This window comes from Galeopterus variegatus, unplaced genomic scaffold, assembly GCF_000696425.1.
Source record: "Galeopterus variegatus unplaced genomic scaffold, G_variegatus-3.0.2 Scaffold3996, whole genome shotgun sequence".
Taxonomy (NCBI): domain Eukaryota; kingdom Metazoa; phylum Chordata; class Mammalia; order Dermoptera; family Cynocephalidae; genus Galeopterus; species Galeopterus variegatus.
In genome coordinates, this window is record NW_007730107.1 from 144333 (window position 1) to 160499 (window position 16167).

The window sequence follows — 16167 nt, forward strand, 5'->3', positions numbered from 1 at the left end:
ATTAAACTTTTTAATCATATATAATGTTTTCCTTTGTCTCATCACCTTTTTTGATTTAAAGTCTATTTTGGCTGCTGTTAGTATAGCTACCCCTACTCTCTTTTGATTACTATTTGCATGGAATATCTTTTCCCATCCTTTCACTTTCAACCTATTTGTGTCTTTGAATCTAAAGTGAGTCTCTTGTAGACACCATATAATTGTATCATGTGTTTATTCTGCTAATCTCTGTCTTTTCATTGGATAATTTAATTTACATATAAAGTAATTACTGATAAAGACTTCTGTCATCTTGTTATTTGTTTTCTATATATGTTATAGCTCTTTTGTTCTTCATTTCCTGCATTACTATCTTCTTTTGTGTTTAGTTGATTTTTTTGTAGTGAAATGTTTAAATTCCTTTCTCATTTCCTTTTGTGTATATTCTACAGCTATTTTCTTTGTGGTCACCATGGGGATTACATTTAACATCCTAAAAGTATAACAATCAAATTTGAATTTCTACTAGTTTAACTTCAATAAAGTACAAAAACCATTCCTTTACAGCTCTGTCCCCACCCCTTTTGGTTGTTAATATAGCAAAATTACATCCTTATATGTTGCGTGCCCCCAAACAAGCTAATAATTCTTTTAAATGCATTAGTTTCTTAAGTTATGTAGGAAAAAAAATGTGGAGTTGCAAATCCAAGTTATGATAATACTAGGCTTTAGGCTAATAATTGTTTGTTTTTAAATGTGTTAGTTACTCATACCAGCCAGCCACCAAAAAATAAAAATAAAAAAATTTATTAGTCTCTTAAGTCATATTGAAAACAATAAAAGGAGTTATGAACCATTGTTATAACAATACAAGCTTTTATAGTTGCCCACTATTTTCCTGTATAAGACTTTATTTCTTCATATGACTTTGAGTTACTATCCTTTCATTTCACCTTGCAGGACTCCCTTGAGCATTTCTTACAGGGCAGGTCTAGTGATAACAAACTCTACTTTTCTTTATCCAGGAATGTCTCAATTTTTCCTTCATTTTTGAAGAACAGGTTTGCCAGATACAAGATTCTTGGTTTTAGGTTTTTTTCTTTTTTTCTTTTAGCATGTTGAATATATCAGTCCCCTGCCTTCTGTCCTCCAAAATTTCTGATGAAAAATATGCTGATATTCTTATTTCAGAATGCTTGTATGTGATAAGTTACTTCCTTCTTGCTGCTTTCAGGATTCTCTCTTTGTCTTTGTCATTGGGAAGTCTGATTACAATGGAGTTTTGTTTGGGTCTCTTATTGCTTTTAACTTAGAGTTTGTTGAGCTTCTTGGGTGTTTATATTTATGTCTTTCATCAATTTTGAAAAGTTTTCAGCTGTTATTTCTTCAGATATTCTCTTTGCCCCTTTTTCTCTATGTTCTCCTTCTTGGTTTCCCACAGTGTGTAAGTTGGTCTACTTGATGGTATACTACACACATGTTCCTTAGGCTCTGTTCACGATTCTTCAATCTTTTTTTTCCCGTTTCTCAGACTTGATAATTTCCATTGTTCTGTCTTCAAGGTCACTGATTGTTTCTTCTTCCTGCTCAGATCTCCTTTTGAATCTGTCTAAATGAATTTTTTATTTTAGTTATTGTACTTTTAAGTTACTGTAGAGCTAGAGCTAGGGTCTGGAGCTCACAGACCTCTCAAGCCCATTCACAAACCCTTCACACACAGGTCTATGAGCTGGGTAACCAGCAAAAAGGTCCTTGGAGCCTTGGTTGAAGAAGGAATAGTCTTTATTCAGCACACACAACACTATAAGCTTAGCAATCCACAGGAGAAACTCAGAACCTCAACTACTACTGGCAAAGTCCAAAGAAAAACTGAAATAGAGCTGCTGCCAGGAGAGTAAACATGCTCTATTTTTAGACGTGGGCTCTCTGCCGCCAGCCTGCTTCACAAACTGCAGAACACACAAAAGCTACAAAACTAAAAAGATACATCGGCACACATGCACACTAACTCCACCCACACACAATATTTACAAAGAATTAAGAATGTGCTGCTCAATCCCCCAGCCAGACCTGAGCCAAGGGAGCCTGACTAAATTATTCTATTTTCCCCACAGCTCTAGAATTTCTTTTTGGTTTCTTTTCAGGTTTTCTGTGTCTTTATTGATTTTCCACTGTGTTCATACATCATTTTCTTGACTTTCTCCACATCTTTCTTTAGTTCCTTCAGCATAATTAAGACAGGTATTTTAAAGTCTTTGTCTAATAGAACTCCAATCAGATCTTTTTCAAGGACAGTTTCTGTTGATTTTTTTCCTTTGAGTGTATCATACTTTCCTGTTTTTTTGTATACAATGTAATTGTTTGCTGAAAACTGGCCATTTGAATCTAATGATGTGGAACCCCGGAAATCAGATTCTTCTGATTCTAGGGTTGTTTTTTGCTATTATTTTTGTTTTTGTTTTCTATTGTTGTAGCCTGTCTCTGTGCCAAGAATCAGCCTGAGGTGTAAACTTAAAGTCTTCTCATGTCTTTGGAGCCTGCATCTTTCCCTGGGCATGTGTGGTCACTTTCTGATTTCCCCCATATATGCAGTTTTTGAATGTTCTAGTTTTTAATGTCTGTCTCCCCAAAGGATGGAAAATGGATGCTAGCTCTTTAAACCCCCTGCAAGTCACTTTAGCCTGAGGTGGTGGGGTTTGCAACAATTCAGGGAGGTACAACAACGATGGCAGTTGTCCTTTTTGTCTACATCTCTGTAATCAGAAGCTGCAATCAGTGATCAGAGCCCAGATCCCAGATATTTGGATGACAGGCTCCTTTTTGCCTCCTCTGGCTCCTGCAAGTTGTGTGCAGGCTGCTCCAAAATCATATGCACAGCTGCCTGCCATGGGGTTGAAGGTAGGGAATGGGTAGTTGCTACTGTGTTAAGAGTGAAATTGATGGAAATTAACCACAATTTAACATCCAAGCCTTCTCCTGGAAGTTCAGAGCCTTCAATAGACTCCAGAGTTCCAAAATAGTTATATCAAACAGTTTCTGCCAGTGAGGTTGTTGTCTAGGTGGGGAGACAGATTCTGGTGCTTCCTACTGCACCATCTTCCCAGAATTCTAATAAAAGATTTTTAAAAGTAATAAGTGTAAATGGCCAAGGCTTCTGTTTTCCTATGTAGAGGAGATAAAATTTTCTTTCACCCTCTTAGGGTCTTTGGCTGGGGCTGACATAAAACAGATTAATAGGAGAAAAGCATACACATTTTAATAATTTTTTTACATGTACATGAGAGCCCTCACAAGAAAAATAAAGACCCAAAGGAGCAGTTAGAGCTGAATGCTTAAATACTAAATTGGACAAAGAGTAGGAAATTGTGAAAATGTGACCAGACAAGGGGCTTGGGCTAGGGCTGTTAATCGTGGAGAAGTGACTAGGAAGACAGGCTTAGTTTAACAAGGTTTGTCTGCCTGGATATCTCTTGGCCTCAGCTTCCCATCTCTGGTGTTAAAATGTTTCTTTCTTCTTGACGTAGTGAGGACATCTTTCACATGGGACTTTCAGTTCATCTCCTGTTTTCAGGAAGAAAAAGGAAGGTCAGGGTGCTCTTCTTTCATCTGCTGTTTTTTAGGTATCTTTAATTCGAAATAATCAATATGCCAGAGTGACATATTTTGGGGTGGCATGTTCTGAACTCCTTCACCTACCCAGTATCTATGCTCTCCTTCTCCCTTACAAATAGAACCCCTATAGTTTTGAGGAGGCAATGTAACTGTCCAGATTAAATTTTCTTAAAAAGATATTTTTGAGTCTCCCTTGCAGGTGTGACCACTGACGAGCAGATAAAAGCCACTGGGTGTGGCTTCCAGGAAAGTGCTTTAAAGGTGCTGGCTCAGCTAGTAGGTGAGCCTGTTACGCTTGCCTCTTCCTATTTTTCTGCTGCCTGGGACAAAGATCTGATGACAGAGACCAGCAACCTTAAGGTCGGAATGCATGCTGCTACGGACAGCAGAGCCCAAAGATGGAAGGCATCTGGTACCTGATGACTGGAGTTAACACTCCAGCCCTGGGATGCTTTTCCCTTTTATTCAACAGGGAAACTTAAACAACTTTCGCTTTATTTTAAATTTTTATTTGCTCTTACAGACGCTATAAGCCCCAGGAGGACAGTGTCCCTGTTCTTTCAGCTCAGAAACGTGTGGCTGGTTTTTGGAATTATTTGGAGTGTTGGCATTGGGCTGGTCAGTTAGCTCATTTGGTTAGAACACAGCCTTATAAACACCAAGGTCAGAAGTTCAGATCCCCATATCGGCCAGCCGTCCCGTCCCCACCCAAGAAATCCCAAGGCTTGGGGCCCCATCTCCCCAGTGTCTGATTTCACTGATTTAGGATAGTCCTAGGCATTGAGTTGTTTTACACGTGCAGCCAATTTCGAGAACCCCTGTTTTAGCTCGCCATTTTATCTCCGGTGCCTTCATCCCTGGGTGGGCAGCGGACCGGACGGGGTGACTGACTGAGGCCCCCGGTGGCCGCCGGGAGAAGGAGGGTCACCCGCCTTGGCAGTCTTTCCCCCGCCCCGCCCCATCCCTCTCGGCCCCGCCCCCGACCCCGCCCAGCTGTGGTCCCTGGTGACGCGCAATCACGTAGTGGAGAAACTAGCGTCCGGTAGCGCGACGTGCGCCTGCGCAGTGCCCGGGCCGGCGGGCAGTTTGAATTTTGCTCTCGGCGTCGCGTCTCGCGATCCCCGGCTTCCGGCAGAGACCGGGGCGTCTGCAGCTCGTGACCCAGCGGAGAGTGGGCCCGATGATCCCGGACCGGCGCGAGGTTGGAGTCTGGTGTTGGGGACCCTGCCCTCGGAGGCAGCCGGAGGCATTGCTTGGCGGGTGGGGAACTCGGATGGGGCTGGACATGCCTCCGCTTGGTTTAGCTGGAATGGGTGTTTTGGACGGACTCTCGGAGTGAATAGTAACCGAATTCTTCTCTTTCCGCCTCCTTACCGACCCCAAACTGTAAAACCCCAACCCCCCACCCAGAGGAAAAATGCTTACCGGGCCCTTTTCTTTGAAATTATAGTGTTTCTTTAAAATGCATGAGCATTTTACGTTTTTAAAGAAAATGCCAATGTTGTCTTTACATATAAGTAGTGCTTTTGTCCTCCTCAACCCTTAGGGAAATGGCCCGGGTTTATCCCCTGTACCCTGATTTGGGATCCATTGACTGCAGAAGGCTCTAAGACAAGTCAGTTCTGTACTTTGATTAGAAACGGAATTTGGTATTATTGAAAGAAATTGCTCTTGAGTTTTTGTACTTCCCTTTCAAGGATGTGATTTATTCGACATTTACTATTGCTGGATTTTGAAAGTGAGCAGAAATTTCTTTGGCTTTTCTTTTTTTTATAATTGTTTTTATATATATTCCTTTTCTTCAGAGGTTTAAAAGATGGCCTTCTCAGACCTGGAGCAATTATGCTTTCATATTAATGAAAAGATTGGCAATATTAAAAAAACTCTGTCATTAAGAAACTGTGGTAAGTAATACAGATTCCACTGACTTTGTATATGCAAAATGCATTTTGATTTTTGTTCCACTTTGAATGGCGTCTTATGTCTGCTTAAATGCATGTATCTTAGAAAGGTAACTTTAGATTTCTTATAGTGATTTTTAAAACATTCCAGTGTTAGTATTTTGAGTATTGCAGAGGGTTCTAAAAATGTAAAGTACATTGAATGATAAACTGGATATCCATTATGTTTATTTACTTATGTTTTTCTGAGACACATAGGCCAATAGTAAGATTTGAAGATTATGTGGCATCCATGGTTCTAGAGCTAAATGGACATACTAAAAGGCAAGGAAGAAAATGAAGTGGAAAAGATCCACAGAGGGAGAAGTAGTCCATAACCCATCGTACAGCCTGCTTTAGAGGAAGCCTATCACTATATACTACTGGGAAACAACTATAGTAGTTCACTGTTACCTGCATTTTCACTTTCGGCAGTTCCAGTTACCCACGGTCAACTGCAGTCCAAAAATATTAAATGGAAAATGCCAGAAATAAGCAACTTTAAGTTTTAAATTGCAGGACTTTATGAGTAGTGCCATCCCTCTGGGGACGCGAATCATCTCTTTGACCAGTAGATCCACTCTGGGCTACCCAACCTGTTTGTCACTTAGTCTTGGTTATCAGATCAGAAAAAAACATAGTATATACAGGTTAGGTACTGTCAGTGGCATCCACTGGGGGTCTTGGAATGTGTCCCCTGAGAATGTGGAGGTGGCGGCTATTGTAACTGAAAATGAAATCAGTTTTCTTAACATCCATACACTTGGGAGTTTGTAACTATCTTCGAGAATATTTTACATGCTGAAAGAGGATAATGTAATGAAAGTTCAAAGAAAAATGATCCTTGTCAATTCTCAATGTTGTTTTAAAAAATGATGTGCCCCCCAGCTCTGTCTTGGATAGTTAAAGATTTATTGATAGACAGAATTCCATCAGTTAGGAAGATTGTATTGAATTTTTACTGTAGTTCATATTATGAATTGATAGTTTAAAAATTTTTTTCAAATATGAAATTGTAATGTTGGATATGCCCTTTTGAATTATACGTGTCCTCCTTGGGACTTTGTTATTCTCAGCCCTTTATGGAGAACTTCTAATAAAGGACCCTCACCCATTTTACAGCTTATGGTTCACACAATCTGTAGAAAGATAAAGCCGAAGGGACAGTGGGTTCATTTTAGCAAGCCCCCTCATTTAACACATGAGGAAACTGAGACTCTTAGAAGTCAAGTGGCTTGTCTAGGTCCCCCAGCTCATGAATACTTGGCTAGAGGACAGTTTGTGTGTCTTGATTCCCAGTTTAGTACTCTTTCTACTTCTCTGCCACTTTATTGAAAAAAATCTAAGAAGGACTTTTAGATTTTTAATAATTAGTCTTGTTTAGATTCTCTTTCTGAGGGCATAATTACTATTTGATAAACAGATATAACTTGGAGGTCTGTGAAACTATCAAACCTTGAATTCAAGTAACCCCACCAAAGCATGAGACCTGGCTTTTAGATTACTACACACTGGACAATCATCATTTTGTATGTGGGGAGAATCATTTGTCTGTTTGGTTCCAAGGCCTGTTTAGTAAATAGCCTTGTAGTTTGTTTGCCAATTTGGCTTCTGTAGCTTACTAGATTACTATCAAAAGTAGTAAATTTGCTCAATTGATCATATTACTACTCATCAGTAAATAAGACCCTAATATTTAGTTGACTGAAAGTTATTTGAGATACTAATGTACAGGGAAAAGATAACTGTCCAGCTAGTTATCTAACCCTTTGAAATTAATCTCAGCAGAGACATCAGTACTCTGGTTTACTTATTAATTTGTTTTAGTTGTGATCTGAATGTCAAATGCAATTAGCATTGCTCTGTTAGCAGAATAATACACTGCTCATTATGGCGATGAATAGTAGTTAGCATTTACTGAGTGCTTTACTAGTTTCCAGACACAGCACTGAGCCCATCTTATATGTTCTTTCATTTATCTTTGCAGTAAACTTATGAGGTTGGCACTGTTGTCTCTGCCTTCAGGCCTGGAACTTCTAGTCATTTCAGTCTTCTGCCTCCACAATCTACAGATATGGCCAAGTGTGTTTTTACTTAGATGTATCTTGTGTGGTTGCTAGAAGTATAGATCGAAAGATTTAATTATGAGGGTAGTTCTTCTTTTGTGCTTTTGATCTGCCCTTAATTTTTTTAAAAAGTTCTTTCATTTCTAGGGGAGAAGGGATTCTGGTTTTCTCATCCTTCTCAAATGTATAACTCTAGAGAGAGGTGCTAGGGTTTGGGGCTGGGAAGATTAGAACATGCTGCTTTAAATGTCTTGTGTTTCTCTGCCAGGCACTCCCAGGGTTATCACTATACTTTTATACTACTTTCTCCACTTAGGGGTTTTGAATGGTGTGGTTAGTGTGAATATGATTCTCAAACTCAAATGAATCCCAAACCTACATTACAAATTCCCAAAGAAAACTCCCTTCAGCCTCACCCCCACCCGCTCCCCAAGCACCCACCTGAGGGCCAGTCCAAAGCGTAATAAACTTACGCCTGGCCAGTGATTAGTATTTTTCAGGTTTGGGCTTTCACTGAAGATCCATCCCATAAAGAGGGCTCCTGGACTTATTTGAGATTCTGCTTCCAACATCCTGTGATTTGAAGCCCCAAAGCCTTGGATCTTATCCTCATTAAAATCAAATATACGGGGCTGGCCGGTTAGCTCACTTAGAGTGTGGTGTTGATAACACCGACCAGGGTCAAGGGTTTGGATCCCCATACTGGCCAGCCACCAAAAAAAAAGAAAGTAAAAAAAAACAACTAAATATATTCAGTTGCTAAAATGGACAACCTCCTTGCCAGCATTCCTCCAGATTAGGGCTGCTGCAGCATCAGCTCACACATACTGCCTGGTCTGTGGTTCCTTTCATGTTGGGTCCCTTGGAGACTTACCTTATTGTCATGAAAGCTCTGCTATGCGTGTAGAAGGGTGTTTATTTTATCTACCATTTCTAGGTGTTTTATCATAGTGGAGGAATTTGGCAGAAACAAAAGACTCAGGGGACACTTTGTACTTGCCTCTCCCCTCCTTCTCTTCCATACTACTTAGAAATGAGGTCTTAAGATTATCTACAGAGACAAGGGATGAAACAATAGTCCTTTATCCACCCCCAGTGTCTGCTCCAAGTGTCTACTTCACATGGGTACTTGTTATTGCTTTTCTGTGCACCTGGTTTTTTATTTTACCTTTGTTTATAACAGGCCAAGAACCTACCCTGAAGAGTACCTTAAATAAAATAGGCGATGAGATCATTGTAATAAATGAACTTCTAAAAAAACTGGAATTAGAAATACAGTATCAAGAACAAACCAACAGTTCACTCAAGGTAATATTTTTCTAATGAAGAAAAGGCAATAAATGCAAATTTCTTAATCCCCAGGCAATTCTTAAGGATTCTTTAAGTTTATAATGTTCTTAGCTTTATAAATTATTAATGGTACAGAGTGACATTTGTGTTTTATTTTTCTACTATAAAGGAGTTCAGAGCTCCCCAGCTACTACTTCCTTCATGCTGATGGCCAGTGGAATGGAGCTTTATTAAAAACGAGGGTTTTCTAAATAATTCTTGGTAGTTTTAACTTAAACACACGGTATCCTGGTAGACTGGTGTGTAAAGAATACCTGCCTTGGGTGAGGAGATGTGGATTCTCACCTTGGCACCCCCTTCCACCCTGAGAAAGCCATTTTTACCTCTTGGGATCTCAGGATCCTCATTTGAAAAATAATGAATCATACTGGTCTGTTTCTTAGCTCACTTGTATTTCTGTGTTTTTATATTTTTGTAAAATGTAATACGAGTATAAAGATTCTCAAGTAAAGGAAAACTTGAGCTTCATTCATATGCACTTTTTGTTCTAAATATGCCTTCTACTTGAGTTCAGCTATTAAAAGTGCTTGTGAGCTTCCTGATGGGAAAATTCTCAGTCTGTACCATATTTACTTCATGTTGTTAGAACCATTGAAGGATTCATTGGGATTGCACAAGGTGGCCTCTACAGTCCCATTTAGCCCTATAATCTTTAAGGTCTGTAAAGATTTTTCAGTTGCAGGAATGGGCTTGATTATGTCTATCCAACTATATTAATAAAAATGAAATTAGTATCTATGATGAACATCATTTAGCTCTTCCAAAAAGAAGATGTCATATAAATTTAAAATGGAAACCCAATATTGGTATTTCAATCCCAGCTGCCCAAGAACGCACAGGCTTAGGTGCAGGACTAGAAAATGTTCAACTTGGATCTAATGGTTATTTGGAATTTCTGTTCACATTATGACTGGGAATCAGATGACGGAAGACAAAGGCACAGAATATTTTCCTTATTAAAATTTGAATGAGAGCGGGCTGGCCCATGGCTCACTTGGGAGAGTGTGCTGCTGGTGGCACCAAGGCCAAGGGTTCGGATCCCATATAGGGATGGCCGGTTGGCTCACTTGGGAGAGCGTGGAGCTGACAACACCAAGTCAAGGGTTAGGATCCCCTTACCGGTCATCCTTTAAAAAAAAAAATTGAATGCGTTCATAGCCACATGTTCTAATGAAGTTAAATAAAGATCAAAAAAACCAAACAAATCCAGTTATGATCAAGGAAATATTTTCATTAAGCTGGAATATATGGATGTCAGCAATGGAGGTCATTCCAAGCAGCATCACGTGCTGGCCATCTGAGCATGCATTGTCACTCTGGTGCTGTTATATTAGTAACACTCGGGATCATTTGCTAAGTCAACAAAGCAATTTACCAGAATGAAAAGCATAAATCATTCATATATTTCTTAGTTGCCTCCCGAGGTTAAAGTATTTAGGGAAGACTTAACTTCAACTTTGCCTTGTAATTGTAATGTGATTATAATGATTGTTATCTGAAAAAAATCCAGTAGAGAAAAATATTGTATCACCATCTAGAAACAGCTCTAGAAACCAAAGGGCTTTTTTTTTTTTTTTTTAAATTGCTACATCCAGTGCTTTTCACTTCATTCTGCATTCTCAACACTCAAAGTCACTGTGCTTATGGTCACGGTCCTTCCTGCTTTTTATAATGTGTTAAAACACAAAGGGAGGACAGAGACTTATTTGTGAGCATTTTTTAAATTTTAGGAACTCTGTGAATCACTTGAAGAAGATTATAAAGATGTGGAACATCTCAAAGAAAACATTCCTTCCCATTTGCCTCAAGTAACAGTAACCCAGAGCTCGTAAGTGTATTTATAATTATTCTTGTTATCTGAATGTATAAACCTATGAAAATAAATATCTCAGAGCTTTTTGTTCTTTTGTATACTTGCAGTTTTATCAATGATTATCCAGTTTTTTGTAATTCATACTAGAAACTATTTCTCCAATTGTCACCAGTTTTCTTGTCCTGCTGTCTCTGAGGAAAATGTCACCCCTCTTTCCCAAGAGCAAGTCTCTCTGGGCTCTCCTTTCTCACTCATTTCTTCCCTTTAGAGCATTTTGTCAACCTCAGCTCCATTGACATTTTAGGCCAGATAATCCTTTGTTGTCAGAATAGGATGTTTAAGAGAATTCTTGATCTCTGTCCACTACATACCAGTAGCGTCCCTCTACCTCCACCCAGTTATGACAATGAAAAATGTCTCCAGACATTGCCACATGCCCTCTAGGGGCAAAAATCTCCCCTGACCTTTGAAAACCACTGCCTTAGGGTAAAAGTAAGCTTAATGAACTACTCATCTTAAAGATAGCCAAAGGCATTAGCTCTTTTTCCCCTCAAAAATCATCCTACCTCTGTATGTCTGTTCACTGACAGTTCTAGTTTGTCGTTTGCCTTTCTCCCAAAGGCCCTAACTTCCCATCTTTGTGTGTTACCTTTGCTTGTTCCTCTGTTAGACCTACTGTATCCTGGATCTGGGGTCTTCTTTCTTGGAGTAGTCCAGCCACTGTGGCTTGACTTGCTGCTGGCAATAGAGGTTGGTTCCTTCCCTGGCTGTTAAGCCACCTAAAAGCTACATCGTGTTTCTAGGCTCCTTTTGCTAGTGGGGCAGAAGCTATATGAGTACACTGCAGAGATTTCTTGGAAAAATGGAATTGAAAGATAATATAAATCTTTCCATGAACTTTTAGGAGACCTCTCATATTAGTAGGCTTCTCACTGACTCTAAAATTTGGACAGACTGAATTCAAGGGTGACCCATGCTCAGTGCTGGCAACGAAAATGAGTTTGCAATAGGCAGAGACTGACATTAGCGATCATCAAGGTCAATTAGAATAAATAGAAGTATAAGATAACTGATGTTTCCAGGTTCAGAACTAGGGAAGTCAGGAAGAGAAGCTGTTTAGGGGTTAAGTTCAACTTTACACATACTGACTTTGAGGAGCCAGTGGGACAACTGATGAAGATGTCTAGCATATGTACTACTTATACTGCATTTGGGGTATGTAAGTAAATCTAGCTATATTACTGAAAATTTGGGGACTTAATTTTTCAACATTCCTTTTGCTACTTAGATTTTCATGAACAACAGGTAGGGATAGAAATAAAAATGTTGGCTATAAAATCTGTTATAACAGGATGAATCATGTGTTTAATATTGATTATTTTCAGCTGGGAAAACTTTCAAGTATGCTGCTTAATTCTTACAATTACCTGTATGTATGTACATCTCTATTCTGCAGTTTTAAGGGATCAGGTCTTGACCCTGAAGAACCAGTCAAAGTTGAGGAACCTGTACCCACAAAGAAGCCCCCAAAAGAACAAAGAATTATTAAAGAAATGCCTTTTATAACTTGTGATGAGTTCAATGATGTTCCTGCGTAAGTATTTAAGATAAACTTTAATGTTCATCTCCTTAATAATCAACATACTTGATTGTATAAATCATAAAGCTTAATTATATTCATTGTAATATGCTGTGTTCAAATATCGATCTTTTCTAAAATAGTTTTACATTGTACTGTGAAAATGTAGATTTTTTTGATGATTCTTAAAATCATGTTTTTTGTTTAGTTGTAAAACCTCTTTTCATAGAAAGATATAGAGATGGATCAGTTTACTGCTGAGGTCCTCTCCGGGACAGTTTTGTGATACAGATTTACCAGTTTACATTTTAGAAGTAGCCTCACTTTTGCTGTAATTTTAAGGAAATTGAGTGTGTTGGGTAGATTTGGGAATTAGAATGGAGAATGTATGTGTGTGTGTTTGGTTTCCATTTGTCCTTTGTAGCACACACCTGTTTGATTCTGTGCTATATATGGGCCCTGTGTTACTCAGGGGAGTATGGGAATGTATAAGGCGAGATGCCTCCCCTGAGAGAGGTCTCCTTTGCTTTTTACAGATGGCAATAATGTCTTTAAACTCTCATAATTCTGGGGCTTTGCTCAACTTCTAAGCTTTAAATTATATTACATTTCTTGTTACTTTTTTATTATACATACATATAATGCATGTTGTTAGGAAGTGACTGTTGTCAGAAAATAAAACTCATTTGTAATTCTACTATTCAGATAAGATAGGGCGTTTCCTTTCAGATTTTATTTGATTGCACATGTATAACGGGGTATTTCTAGTTGTTATTATAACAATGTAATTATACTAGAAATACAATCGACTTATTCTTTTATTATGAGCATTTTTCCATCATTAACAATCATTGAAAACTTGGGTTTTCATAGATGTAGGATATTTCATCCTGTGGCTATCCTATAACTTATTTAAGCATTCCCTTATTAAGTATTTGGGAGATTTCATTGTTATAAATAAATGGTACAGTGAAATTTCTTTTAGACAAGTCTATTTAGCAATTCCTTATTTCCTTGGGATAGAATCCTAGAAGGAGAGTCCCTGGAGCAAAGGACATTATTATTTTACTTTCCAGAGAGTTGTCCAGACCAGTTTCCTGTTCTCATTTTTGGCTTTTTGTTTTTTAGCTAATAGACTCTTGTTTGTTAGAACTCTGTTAGTTTTAAGTTAACAGAAAAATTGAGCAGATAGTAGAGTGTTCTCATAGCCCTTCTCTCCTGCATACAGTTACCTCTATTATTAACAGCTGGTATTAGTGTGGTGCATTTATTAAAATGGCTAAACCAATATTGAAACACTATATTAACTAAAGTCCACAGTTTACATTAGGATTCCTTCTGTGTTGTACATTATATGGGTTTTGACAAATGCCTAATGTCATGTGTCCATCATTACAGTATCATACAGAAGAGTTTCACTGTCCTGAAAGCGCCCTGTATTCCACCTCTTTATAGCCCCCACTGAACCCCAGAATGTTATAAAGTTGGAATCATACATTCTATAGCCTTTTCTGACTGGTCTCTTTCACTTAGCAATATGGATTTAATATTCCTCATGTCTTTTTGTGCTTTCGTAGTTCATTTCGTTTCATCAATGAATATTCCATTGTTTGCACCACAGTTTGTTTATTCATTCAGCTGTTGAAGGACACGTTGGTTGCTTCCAGTTTGGGCAATTATGAATAAAGCTGCTATAAACATTCATGTGCAGGTTTTGTGTAGACATAAGTTTTGAACTCATTTGGTTAAATACACAGGAGTGCAATTGCTGGATCATATGATAAGAGTATGTTTAGTATTGTAAGAAATTGCCAAAGTGTCTTCCAGAGTAGTTTTACAATTTTGCATTCCCACCAGCAATTAATGAGAGTTTCTGTTGTTCCACATCTTGGTTAGCATTTGGTGTTGTCGATGTTCTGAATTTTGGCCATTCTAATAGGTGTGTGGTGGTATGTCATTGTTTGAATATGAAGTTCCCTAATGACATTTGACATTGAGCATCTTTTCATATACTTATTGTCCATCTTTATATCTTCTTTGGTAAGGTGTCTGTTCAGGTCTTTAGCCTGTTGTGTTTTTTTTTTGTTTGTTTTTTGTTTTTTTTTCCATAAAGATGACCAGTAAAGGGATCTTAACCCTTGACTTGGTGTTGTCAGCACCAAGCCAACCGGCCATCCCTAGATGGGATCCGAACCCATGGCCTTGGTGTTATCAGCACCACACTCTCTTGAGTGAGCCATGGACTGGCCCCCGTAGCCTGTTTTTTAAATAGGTTGTTTATTTTCTTATTGTTGAGTTGTAGGAGTTCTTTGCATATATCTTTTTTCCTTCTCCTTCTGGTATTCCAATTATATATATGTTAAATAAATCTTTTGTAATTTGTCTCACAGTTCTTGATTACTTTAGTCTGATTCTTTAGTCTAGCCTGCTGACTGAACCCATCAAAGCATCAAAGGTATTCTTAATTACTCTTATAGAGTTTTTGATTTCTAGCATTTCCTTCTGATTCTTTTTTAGAGTTTATATCTCTCTGCTTACTTTGCCCACCTGTTCTTATATTTTATCCTTTTCCCATTAGAGCCCTTAGCATATTAAACATTGTAATCTGAATTAATTTTTTTGATACTTTCAAAATCTCTGTCATTTTTGAGTCTGCTTCTGATGCTTGTTTTGTTTCTTCAGACTGTTTTTTCTTATTCCTTGTAATTTTTTGTTGAAAGGTGGATGTATTTAGTCCATTTCTTTTGTTTATAACAGTACCTGAAACTGAGTAATTTATGAAGAATGAAATTTCTTTCTTTTATTTATTTATTTATTTATTTTTTTGGTGGCTGGCCTGTGTGGGGATCTGAACCTTTTATCTTGGTGCAGCACCCTAACCAACTGAGCTAAGTGGCCAGCTTCAAGAAGTGAAATTTATTTTTACGGTTTTGGAGGCTGGGAAGTCTATTTTCCAGGGGGTGCATTTAGTGAGGGCCTTCTTCTGGGTGGGAGTTCTGTATAGGGTCCTGTGGCAACACAGAGTATCACACGGTGAGAGAATAACCAGAGACCTCTCTTATGTGCTCCTTATAAAGCCACCAGTCCACATCCACGATAATTCGTTCATGAGGGCACAGTCCTCATAATCCAGTCACCTCTCAAAGGCTCTACCTTTCAAATATCATAATTGGATTTCTCACTCCCTTAACACTGTTACAGTGGGGATCAAGTTTCCAGTACATGAACTTTTGGGGAACCCATAGCATTGGACAACATGTATCTGCCAACAGGACCTGAGGTAAATAGGCTTTTGGTGTGAGCTTTTATGTTGGTATCTAGGAGCTGGGCTGTGTTTAATGCTTTCTGTGGCTGTAGATTTCAGAGGTTTCAGTTTCCTCTAATTTCCATTTCTTTTGTCTCCTGTTTTTGGGTTTCCCTAGAAACTCCTTTTTAAATAGATTCTGTGTCTTGCAGCTTGCTCAGTTTTAGTCCATTGTTATCCTGAATCCCTGTCCTACTGGTGGTAAGGTTTGGGGGAGAAGCATTCTGTAATCTTATGATTAAATCTCAGGCTTTGGGGGGCCTTTGTTTCTGGACAGTGACCTTCTGATGTGTTTCTTAGCTGGAAAGGGCTCAAGCTGTTTAATTACCCTAATCCTAGGTCAGATAAGGCTCTGGTGAAGTAGTTTCCCTTGAGTGTAGATCTTTGTTTTAGAGAACAGAACTGCTCTAGGTGCATTTCACACTGGTTACTTTTCCCTGGCCTACTTCAGAATGATTACTTTTTCCCTCCTCCTCTCCTGCTGAAGCTCAAGATCTTCACCACGAAAACCTGGGGGGAATCCA

At 38.6% G+C, this 16167-nt stretch overlaps 1 protein-coding gene across 9 annotated transcripts in view; it reads left to right on the forward strand.

Moving 5' to 3' along the window:
- SKA1 (spindle and kinetochore associated complex subunit 1) overlaps positions 1-16167 on the forward strand; it is a 104614-nt gene that overhangs the window by 64595 nt on the left and 23852 nt on the right. For 2 of the 9 annotated variants that reach the window (XM_008586470.1, XM_008586464.1), the window contains exons 1-5: positions 4706-4792; positions 5397-5495; positions 8781-8905; positions 10678-10775; positions 12217-12354. In XM_008586470.1, coding sequence (XP_008584692.1) covers positions 5408-5495; positions 8781-8905; positions 10678-10775; positions 12217-12354 — 449 coding nt within the window. In that variant the 5' untranslated portion in view covers positions 4706-4792; positions 5397-5407. Of the gene's footprint in view, positions 1-3324; positions 3600-3808; positions 3872-3907; positions 3952-4705; positions 4793-5396; positions 5496-8780; positions 8906-10677; positions 10776-12216; positions 12355-16167 lie in introns of those variants that run through there. The other 7 variants (XM_008586469.1, XM_008586465.1, XM_008586468.1 and 4 more) reach the window with 6 other exon arrangements.